The 11,986-nt window shown below is 41.6% G+C and overlaps 2 protein-coding genes across 3 annotated transcripts in view; both read left to right on the top strand.

Moving 5' to 3' along the window:
* The window catches only part of LTB4R2 (leukotriene B4 receptor 2), an 8,581-nt gene extending 3,118 nt beyond the window's left edge, over positions 1-5,463 (top strand). The window contains exon 3 of the mRNA XM_088469939.1: positions 970-5,463. Within this exon, the coding sequence (XP_088326065.1) occupies positions 987-2,051 (1,065 nt within the window). The 5' untranslated portion in view covers positions 970-986 and the 3' untranslated portion in view covers positions 2,052-5,463. The remainder of the gene's footprint in view (positions 1-969) is intronic.
* The window catches only part of LOC148526540 (leukotriene B4 receptor 1-like), a 28,418-nt gene continuing 21,555 nt past the window's right edge, over positions 5,124-11,986 (top strand). Inside the window, exon 1 of one of the 2 annotated variants that reach the window (XM_088469937.1) lies at positions 5,124-5,207. In XM_088469937.1, coding sequence (XP_088326063.1) covers positions 5,148-5,207 — 60 coding nt within the window. In that variant the 5' untranslated portion in view covers positions 5,124-5,147. The remainder of the gene's footprint in view (positions 5,208-11,986) is intronic. The other variant, XM_088469938.1, reaches the window with a different exon arrangement.

Below are 11,986 nucleotides of genomic sequence, written 5' to 3'. Positions count from 1 at the left end.
CATGATGATGGTCGCGATGGTCTTGACCATCGCGACCATCGGGCTTGCGACGGAGACCCGCAAGCCCTGGAGTGATTTTGGCTCTATCAGAGACAAAATCACTCCCACCGACATCACTAGTGATGTCAGTGGGGCCGGCTTGAGACGGTAGGCGTTCCCATGGGGGCGTGCTGTCAATCAACATCGACAGCACGCCCCCTTTGGTGCGAGACCCGGAGCGATGGAGAGCCCGTCACTCGCCAGGTCTCGCGCATGCGCACGACGGAGCTCCCTCCGTCATGCGCATGTGCAGTGGGGGAACATCGACCCGCGCGTACTGCCGCTCACGAGGGGGTCTGAATGACCCCCTGAGTCCGAAGTTCAGACTCCGAACCCAAAAGTAAAATGATCCTGGAAGCCCCATAAAAAGCTTCCAAACGGAATGACAATTTTCAAGGCTTTTACAGGACTTTTTAAATATGCTCCATAAGGGTGATTGCACAACTGCTTGATAGTGTTTCTATGTACATTTAAATGATGGAGTCTATTAATCAAGGCCAATCCTAAAAGAACATTTTCAATTGCTGCTCATTGTAAAGTTGTTTTTGTTTGGGCTTTTTCTAAGAAAAAGTCACCAGGGCAGCGTGGCATGCACAGCTTACCATTGACATTGGCACTGGCCTGGATAGCCAGTTGCCAGTCAGCCCATGCATGAGCCAGCTTCCCATAAAAAATTAAATTAAAATAATAAAAAAACCTGAAAAAGTATATTCTTTTAACAATAATAATGGTGAACGTTACCTCCTGAGTTAGTCATCACCAGGTATTATGCTTTGATTAACAGTTAGACCTAAATTCTTCAGTTTTAGCAGCATTTTAGGGCTTATTACCTTTAATAAGTATACTGACACATGTTGATATAATGTTAGTCTGCTTTCTTCTGCAATGGAAACCTTATCTTTTTACCTTTTGATTTTCTACCCCATTTAGGAGAAGCTGTTTCAAAAATGAACCACTGTGTCAATAATTATGGAAATGACACCATCCTGAGTTCCCAGGCTTCCCGCCTCTCTGGAGCAATATTTCTGGGTCTGGCCGCTTCCTTGGGTTTACCTGGGAATGCTTTTATTATCTGGAGCATCTTATGGAAAATGAAAGGCAGAGAGAAATCTGTGACATGCATTCTTATCCTTAACTTGGCGATGGCTGATGGGACAGTCCTTCTGCTCACTCCATTTTTTATAATATTTTTGGCCCAGCAGAACTGGATATTTGGTAGAGGTATCTGTAAACTGGCATATTACCTCTGCTGCCTTAATATGTATGCAAGCATTTTTATCATTGCTTTAATGAGCATGGATCGGTTCCTAGCAGTCTTCCGTCCGTATGTGGCTCAGTCTTTCCGTAAAAGGGAAGTGGTAACAAAAGTTCTCTTAGCCATATGGCTCCTCGCAGGGGCCTTGGCCATTCCAGCATTTGCCTTCAGAGAGGTGATTGAAAGCCGAGAGATGAATGTCAAGATTTGTGAGCCTTGCCATGCCAGCCGTGGAGAGGCTATTTTCCACTACTCCTTTGAGACATTGGTGGCTTTCTTGCTTCCTTTTCCTATGGTATGTTTTAGCTATATGCTGGTGTTAATCAAGCTGAAATCAAGTCGGTTTGGACAAAAGTCAAGGATCGAGAAGTTAATTGCTTTCATTTTGTTGACATTTGCCATCCTTTGGCTTCCCTACCATGTGGTCAATGCAATGCAGGTGACTGCCAACCTGACCTCAGGAAGTATATCTGAGAAACTGACAAAAGCTGTTAAAAAAAGCAGAGCTGGGGCTACTGCTTTAGCCTTCTTCAGTGCCTGTGTCAACCCGCTACTCTACGCCTTTGCGGCTTCAGACCTTTTTAGAGTTTTTGGGGTAGGCTTTGTAGCAAAACTATTGGAGGGGACAGTGGCAGAAATCCAAAAAAGGGTCAAATCCCAACGAGATCTTGTAAAGGGCCTTGTTAGGGCTGGGAGTCGGGGAGAATCAGTAGACCTTGGGGTGAAAAATGGAGTAATATTAGGACCTCTGAATTAACTGTAACTATCAGGGGCATTTTAAAAGAGGAGGGGCCCATGTGCAGCCTCCATGGGGGCCCCCTATTCACTGGTAGCGCAGCGCAGTAGATTCTGGCTTTGTTCCGGGAACATGGCGCCCCCACTATGTTCCTGGTGACTTTTTGTCCTGCGCATTCCCAAATCACAGAGAAAGTGCCCATCACACCATTTATCCGGTGATTTCTGTCTACATTGCAAGGATAACACGGAACTTCAGAGAGGTAAGTATTGTAATATATGGGTGCAGGGTGTTGTAGTGTGGGTCCCCCAGGACCAAGGGGCCCGTGTGCATCACACACCCTGCATCCATTTTAGATACGCCAATGGTAACTATGCATAAAACTAATGGATATGAAATACAGAACTACATTGTATAGACATCTCATGGTTCAATAAATTATACATTGCTTGTAATACACAAATGTTACCATGACGGAATAATTAAAAATACTTTTTATTCATCATAGTAGCAGCAGAAACCATCAAATACTTTGGATTATATGACAATAAAGTTGTTAAACACTATAAGAAAAGCCCTTTAACTTTAAGTATGATATAAGCGACACAAATACGCAGTAATGAGTATGACACATTACTTTAATGTTGCCTGTTACTTGTGTTATTCACTTCCTTTTCTTTTGCACATACAGATGTACAATAGGTTACATCGTAACATTGTTCATCATTGTAGCATGGGACAGTAAATTGATGGCAGGGCATAATGTTTACTAAACAGAAAACTAGATACTATTGTGATGTAATACATGTACTGTACACTCCAAATATAGGGTAATGTTTGCTTGCTTTTTGGTGCCAAATGAAAGTAAATAGAAAAACTATTAATATGGTTTGATAATAATAATTTTGTGAATCCTCATGAGCCTGCAGTCTTGGCAGACACACATTTTTAGTTAAACGCTATCTACAAAGGGCAGACTAGATGGGCCAAGCGGTTCTTATCTGCCATCAAATTCTATCTTTCTATGTCAAATTCAAATTCTATATTGCAAAATAAAAGTTCTAGGAGCTGAAAATGCTATACTTGTGAAGTGTTATTCTAGCCCTTCATAACCCATTTAATACTAAAAACCTAGGAACTGTTATCATGTCAATCATAATTATTATTTTTTTATTATATAGACTGCTAGTTACTATACTATAGCTTTACCATGTATACCCATTATAAACAAAAATGGATCACTTATTGTGCCCAATCTCCCAGTGTTTAAGGGAGTGACGTGCAGTAACTTGTACAAAAGGGATGTAGTGTGTGATATTTATCAGTGAGCAGAAGGTTATATATAGTATCAAATAATGTTACTGTATAGCACTGATTGCAGTCATATCCAGTGATGTCAGTAATGTAATGTAACTGTTTGCTAATATGTTTTGTCGTTTTGGTGACTAATATATTTTATTGGAAGGGCAGGAAATAACTTCCCCTGTCACTTGGTATCTGCCTATACTTGCCTGCATTGCATTTCTCCCTTGGCTAATAGCATGGAAAAGCTAGATTCCCAGTAAATCATGCTAGGATTGCATAACTTTGCTTATGTAACAGTCTGCTGCTGGAGACTTACCATGCCTGACATAATAAGATCCATCTGAGGGTGTTTGTACAGAAGATTGACCTTAATAGAATAATAACTATCCATTTTCAGTGATAACATTTTGTTCTGCCTATTGCAGATTATTTAGTGACCACTAGAGGGTGGTGTATAACGCGACTAAAACAGTTTTAAGTAATGTATAGAAGAGCACAGTTGGAGTGTCACAGGGAAAGACGAGTTAAACTAGGTACACACTTAAACAATCATACTTTATATGCAGTCATCCACACTTATTTATCAACTAGTTTTATCCAGTGATGTGCGGTCATGTGAGGCAGGTTAGCAGAGCCTTTCCTGTCATACTTAAGTAGTATTGACTATAAAGATGATAAGAAAAAATGTAAGAAAATATTATAAATATATGTATCTGTAAATCTGGCTCTGATACTAGCGAGTGCCTCCTCAGTCGTTTACCTCTCTGCACGTCACTGGTTTTATCATTTACAATGAGTGATAAAACTCGTTGCGTATGGTAAATGGTGCTCCAGGCAATCAGCTCCCAATTGTCATTTTCTAAACAGATTACCGTTGGGTGCTGATCGGCTGGAGCACAATTATCATACGCAAGAAGTTTTATCACTCGTGCAAAGTGTAAAATGTTATGGCCAAATTTACAACTATCTCACTGGGCAGCTTAGTAAATTTTGCATATTTCTAGTTATACCGTGTGAGAGTGTAATATGAAGCACCTGTCAAATTTGATTGATTAGCACAGAGGTTCCCAAACGCGGTCCTGAAGGCACCCCAACAGTTCAGGTTTTAGAGGTATCCATTTTTGAGCACAGGTGGATAAATTAAATTGACTGAGGTGCTAATTAAGTCACCTGTGGTCAAGCATGGATACAAAAAAACCTGGACTGTTAGGGTGCCTTGAGGACCGTGTTTAGTAACCTCTGGGTTAGCAAGTAAAGTATTTTTTTTAAAAGAAACAGTAACAACACAAGCTAAAATCAGGTATCACTTATACCCCTTATAGACAAGCAGCTTTTGCTTAGTCTGAAAGGGTACTTAAAAAAACGGCATTCCAACCCGGGTAGTTACAAGGGTTGAACCTGGGATCTACCTGGATTGCGATGCAGTGTAAACGGGTAACACGGGTCATCCGACCCAGGACTCACAGCATCTCATCTCCAAGCACTGGCACTGCACCGACGTGGCCCACCCGGGATTAAGCCACCTGTCTGAAAGGGGTCTGAGCCATGTTGGACCCACATTCAAAATCCCGTGTGCAACCCGACATTTTGACCTGAAAGGTCTATGAGTGAGCAATGCAATTTTGCAGTCAGAGGCACTGCATATGAATCAGTTATTCTGTACAGTAATAAGGTTGGCTGCAGCAATTCTGTAGTTTTAGTTGTGCAAACAGCAGTTTCATGTTTCTTGTACTGCATTAAGAAGGCAGGATGGGTGGGAGGGCAGCAATGTACTAGTCACTGAGTATCACAGGGAGACCGGAGTAGCAGTACATGAGCATTGCTGGAATACTTTCTGCCCCTGCAGCACACAACAGATACACTACAGTAACAGTGAGTATTGCTAGTATGTTATACAGCACTTTCAGTTCCTATATGATGACTACTGACCGTTATTTCAATCAGGATATGTTATGTAAGAAGGGGATTAAGCAAGTTACCATTTGTGTTACTTTAATCATCTTTCACAACTTTTAGGTAACTGAGTAAAATTCCAATTAAATAATGTTATAAGCGTTATAAAGATCATGGAAAACAATTGTACAAATGATTTCTTATAGTACATAGCAAATAAATTGACCAAAATTTGCCTTCTGTGATTTCAGACCATTAGTACCATAGAATGGTTGGGTGATTTTTTTGTTACGTATATTGTATAGTGATTTACAGTATACATACAGTATAAAACGTATAATAAAATGTGTGGAATGTAGAAGCATTATATTTAGTATATGAATGTTCTGCATTCTCTATACAGGATAATTATCCTGCTATATTTGTCATTTGTAACTTTTTCATCAAGTTCCCAGCTTCTAATCCAGTTTGAGTCATCTAAATTGTTTAAGTTAAAATGCTATTAGGTTCATATAATGTTTTACAGATATACAATACAGAAAGCTAATCTTTACGGCTTTGCCACGTTTTTTGTTTACAAAGTTTTTTTACATTTTTTTTAATAAATATTCTGTATGTTCCAAATTTTCTCCACTGTGTGTGATGATTCCCTAAATTATATAAATGTTTAAATCCCCATAAAGTCTAATTGCACTGATTGGTGTCAATTCACCAAAAAATATCATTAAAATTCTATCACTGTTTCTACTAACAAAACAACCAGTATACCAATTTACCGGTTTAAATCAGTGTATTAGTATTTGCATTGACTGCATTTCATATCTGGCTATTACAAAAAACAAACTTGTGATTGGCTATGTGTTTAGGGTGCACACTGAAAAATGCTATGACAGCGCTTCTCTGGGGTAAGATATAATAGATCTACATGAAAAAGTTCGACAATGTCTAAATAGACACCAGATGTTAGACAGACAATAGGTCGACAGGGACAAAAGGTCGACACGGAAGAAGGTAAACATGTACAAATGGTCAGATACAACAAAAAATAGTCCCACATTGGTGCAGTTATTTACACACAACAGAATCCATATATCCAATCCACTTTTAGGAGTATAATAAAATTTTTCTTACTCTCTTTTAAATCCAAGGGTAAATTTTATCTTTCACTTCCAGCAAATATCTTTTTCAGAGGGGAACTCTTTCTCCTCCATATAGATATGCTTCACACTGGGTTCTCTCAATTAGACTCTCAAATATAAACAGAAAACAGCCAAAATAGTGTAATAATGTTTTAAAGAGATACAGCTTTTATTTAAACAGTGCACTCACACTCTATAAAGAATAAAAAGCATATAGCATTCCCATTATGATGCAATACAACTTTGGGTAACTTGTGCAAGGAATACCGGTAGGTTTCAGTTGGAAATCACAAAAAGAGCTTGTAGGTCCCGGACACCAACTCCCTCATTTTTCAGTCCTCCAGCCTTTTGTTCCTACAGTCACCCAAAAGTATCAAGTCTCACCCACTTTTGCGTTTCGGACCAATATCTCTCTCTGGAGCTCCGGAACAGGACACTGGCCGACGTAAGAACTGCTAGAGACTGGTAGCAGCTTGTACGGGAGGGAAGTCAGATGTACTGGGGAACTAGCTCAGAAAGACACTGGGGATAGACAGTCAGCCTAAGTTTGTACAAATGGTTGATAGGTGCAAATGGCTGACAGGGTCAAAAGGTCGACGCGAAAATGGTCGGTACATTAATTTTTTTGTTTTTTAACTCTAATCTTCACCCTCCCCTTGTTGCCTAACCCTAAAACTCCCTCCTGGTACTTAACCCTGACCATTGCGGTAGGTACCTGAACGTAACCGTCCCTTCAAGTGCCTAGCCCTATCCCTCCGGTAAGTGTCTAACCCTAACCTTCTTTCCTGATGCCTAACCCTAACTGTCAGGGTAAGTGCCTTACCCTAACCATCAGGGTGTGTCTAACCCTAACCCTCAGTAAGTCCCTAAACCTAATCCTAACCCTAATTTGTATGTCGACCATTTTCATGTCAACCATTTGACCCTGTCAACCATTGTACCTCTCGACATTCTTCCATGTTGGCCTTTAGTGTGTCGATTTTTTGACCATGTTGACCTTTTGTACTTGTCAACCTATTGTCTGTCTAACATCTGGTGTCTATCTAGACATTGTCGAAATTTTTCATGTAGATCTATTGACTATAACCTGCCTCTCTGGACCAACCAGCACACATCAAGGTGTGTGCCTACTTGCAAGTCTTTAGAGATGCCTCTTCAACATAGAAGTGCACCTACTGTAGGTCAACTGGCTTGTGGGAAAATGTAAACATCACATCACAGTCTAATGGTGCATACACACAGTCAGATTTGCTAGATCATCGATAACAATAACGATAACGATGGACGATAACGATGAACGATAACGATAATGATGAACGATAACGATAATGATGAACGATTTTGACGATTTCATGAACGATTTCATAAACGATGAACGATTTCTGACAGTGTTTAAATGAATGAAATCGTCCAAATCTGACTGCAAACACAGTCGATTTCAGATATTGTTATCTGACATGCGGGCACGCGCCTCGTTCGTCGATGCATGTCAAACATGTCAACGATAAGAACGATGTAATGATTTTTACAATCGTCATTGTTCATATCTTCCAGAAAATCTGTCCGTGTGTACCCTCCATACCTTCTTATCACTTTACAATCTACCATCTCATTAAATAAAACATTTACATTTTTCTCCTAAAATTATGAAATGTTCAGTTTCATCATATAGACTGTCTTTAGTGTGTGTTAATTTTTTAGTTCTTGAAGCTTTCTATTATATTTCACAAGCTGCACATAGATATGTACTACTAAAAGTAATGGAAATGGGTGCTGCATAATTGCACCCCATTACAGCTAAAGAGACAAGTCCCAATCTCTACTAGCCCTGAGCTGGTGGAAATTCAAGTGTATTGGTGAAGGGGAAATGGATGTGCGTCATTCCTAAAAAATGTCCATTGCTTCATTTAATTTTAATGATCTTGCTTTACAAAACTTAATCTTATTTTGCTCAGATTTGCAAACTACCTGTGCTGAGGTCAAGTTTGACACGGCCCTCCTAAGTTACGTTATTTAAGTCAATAAATATTCAATATGCATAAAAAATAAACTATTATGACCAAAATTTTGGGTCAATTTAATATTTTACTGGCATTACTGAACACATGCTCAGACAATGCGCACAAAGGAATAGAAGCATTTCACTACTACATTTTTGTAATTCTTGGCACTGGTCAATCTTCTCCTGCCAAGTGAGGTGGAAATACTTTAGGGCAAATTAGGTATGCATCCACCATTTTCTGTATGTAGCAGTGGTGGGCAAAAATACGTCCCACGGGCCCAGAGGAGTAGCGTGGAACCATGGCGCCCGGAGAAAGTGCAAGTCATAGCGCCCCCCCATCCTGTACTAAACTGTGCTAGTGGGGTATGGCCAGCCTGCAGGGGAATACTGAAGTGAAGAGAAAAACAGCAAACAGTATCAGTATCACGCTGGGCATTGAGGTCCCATTGGGGGAATGGAATGCTTTGTTGATGCACTATCTGACATTAAGGGGTAGCTCCTTTGGCACTGCTTTATTTATGTATAGCACCTAGGATCTGACCTTTATTTCTTTTGGATCATTGTTATAAGGCACTAGAGGAGATTGTATTATATATTCTGATTATTTAACTTAAATTGACAGCATACCTGTGCTAGAGTGAGATTTGACAGGGTGCACAGCTTATTACTGCAATTACTGCCACAAGCAGCTGTCACTGGAGTGGAAACACCTATGGGAAGCTCCCTTCTTAGAATTCTGGAACCCTGGATGGCACCCTCTGTCCATTTTGGCGCCCGGAGCTCATGCTCCACTGGAACCACCCTCGCTACACCCCTGCACGGGCCATATGTGGCAACATGCAGCCATTTAGATTCCAGTAACAGCCTGTAATGGTGCAAACACACGCTCAGATAAAAAGGACGATATAAACGATAACGATATCATTTGATCATTTATATAGTCCTTTTTTTAACCCCTTCTAACGACCAAATGATGCTCGATGCACGGGCACGGACGGTCGATATCGATATCGACCAGGTTAGCCTGTTTACTACAGGGACCCGCGATCGTTACGTCGTTAGGGGGTTGGTACAAGTTGCTGGATGATCAATATCGAACATCCAGCACATGCAGGATGATCAGACAATGATATCTGATCGTCTGATCATCACATGTGTATACACCATAACAGTCTTTGCACATCGGTTTCCTCTATTGGTTCTTTTTTCCCGGGTATGAATGCATGAATGGCTTCCTCCTGTGCCTGGACTGCACAGACGGGTGCACTACACACGATCGGTTCAGCGCTACCCATAACCAGGAGTGAAATTTTGATCCCTTCACCCAAAATGGGTGAAAATGCAAATAGGCAAATGATCGTCAAATAAGCTGTAATTATGTATGTTTCTGAATTCATACTAAACCATAATATGTCATACTGCAAAATGTCACATGCCTCATGCACTATCATATAACATTTATCAGATATCTCACCAAAACACCTGTTTTCAAGGGGTGCCTGCAAATATTAAGTGGGTAAAACACCAGAGCGTGGTTGCCGATTTGGCTTAGGGGCATGGTCTAACGATGTCAGGGTCAGTGACTGTAATGACGGCTTCTACACAGCCAGCTCCCTGCAGAAACATCAGGCTCATCCAGTCACATTGCTGGCTTCTGCCACTCTGCTAGATACTGCAGTGGTCCCATATTGTGAGTCTTCTTTGAAGTCCACCATGAAAAAGATGTCAGAAGGACATTGAAACGCGTAGGTGCTAAACCTGGTTTGATTGTACCTGTGGAAACCACCTGCCTTCATGTTAGACCTGCATTTGGAACTCCGTGATCCTTGTCCAGCTTATGTCCAACTACATGGACTCTAGAGCGGCATTTACACCTGCTCCCCAGCCACGAGTAGAGCTTTATTGCCAGCCATCTGTGGACGGATAATTAATCCACCACTTGAGGTGGGAATACCATCACAGCAATATACGTGGTCACATGTACCATCCGAGCGGCTTCCTTCTGTCGCCGCGACAGCCAAAGCTGTATCAAGTCTGAGGTGGGAACACCATCACTGCAACAAATGCAGCCTCACGAATCATCCGAGCGGCAATTCACTGTCCCCGATCTCTCCCTGCTTGTCAGGTCGAGTATACTACCATCTGGGGACAAGACGTTTATCATCAACCATAGCCACACTCCTTTACAGTCTGAGACGAGAGTCTTCGGGTAAACTACACCATCAGCCCTTTAGTTGACACAATATACCTTTAACTTCTGACTTTCATTCTCTCTAGAGATACTGTAACTAGTCATTAATCACTGCAGTGATTTATACCCCGGAAAGAATTTTATGAGTACTACAGTATAATCCCAGCTACTTTTAATGTAAACATTATTAAAACTTTTATATGTATGTTTAACGCCAGCTGCTAAATGTTATTTGTTTTAATGTTTTTCAATAAATATTTACTTTATGCTAATTGATTTGAGTGTGATAAATAGGTACTTCCAAACTCTATGGTTGACTCTTTTATACATATGTTCTGCTATTTGTGAGGGTGACTTCCTCATTCAACCATATTGAGAGTGGAAGGATTTTTTAACTCTCCAGCACCTGGTTTAGATCTTTGATTATTTTAGATGTCAACATGAGAATGTCAATATGGTCATGATGTCAACATTGACCATGTCAACATTCATCATGTAGATACTGATGAAATGTCGACATATAGGGGGTCATTCAGACCCGGTCGTTAGCGCCGATGCGCTCGGACCGGGTCGATGGCCCCCCACAGAGCATGCGCACGACGGTGACGGCGCCGTCGTGCGCATGCGTGAGACCCGCTACGACCGACAGCGCCAGTCATAGCGGGTCTCGATCCAAAGGGGGCGAGCTGTCGATGTTGGAGCGGTCGTTAGAGCTGTGGGTGTTAACCCACAGCCTAACGACCACAACAGAGGCGGGCGGTCAGGATGCAAGCGGCCGCCCAGTTTCTGAGCGACCGCTTGCATCCTCCGACCGCCGCTGAATGAGGCCCATAGTCCCTGGTGGATCTACGGTTACTTACTGGCTCCTGACAGCTGCAGTGGTTCCAGTGCAGCTTCATGATTCCAGAGATCATGTGACCATCACTTCCGGTGTAGTCACCTGATGTTGCAGCATTCTGGTAAGTGTTCTTCCCCTAACCCTAATCCCTACCCCTGACCCTAACCCTCCCCCTAGTGCCTAACCCTAACAATCCGATCACTCAGCCTAACCCTTGTGTAATTTAAAAGACAAATAAATTGACCTTAATTATTGATATCAAATATCACCCTTATGCAGGACCGCAATCAGGGGGGGACTGCAGCGACTGGAGTCCTGGGTCCAAACAGAAAAGGGAGCCCAAGTGACAACAGTGTGGATTTGTGCTAGTTGCAGCTGGGGCACCGTCAGGCAGCCATAGAGAAACAGCGTCGGTGGTCTTTTGAATATGGTGCCAACTGCAAGCCAATCAGAGCTTGCAGAATGGCAGACAATCAGGAGCGGCATCAGTGGCTGCTCTTTATTGGCTGCAGGGCAACAAGATGCAAATGGCTCACAGCCAGGACCATATTTAAATGTTGCCACTGTCTCTCCATGCCTGGTTGGCTG

This window comes from Taudactylus pleione, unplaced genomic scaffold (assembly GCF_031769625.1).
Source record: "Taudactylus pleione unplaced genomic scaffold, aTauple2 ptg000095l, whole genome shotgun sequence".
Classification (NCBI taxonomy): Eukaryota; Metazoa; Chordata; class Amphibia; order Anura; family Myobatrachidae; genus Taudactylus; species Taudactylus pleione.
The sequence above is the reverse complement of the archived record's forward strand: the minus strand, read 5'-3'. Positions and strand labels throughout refer to the sequence as shown.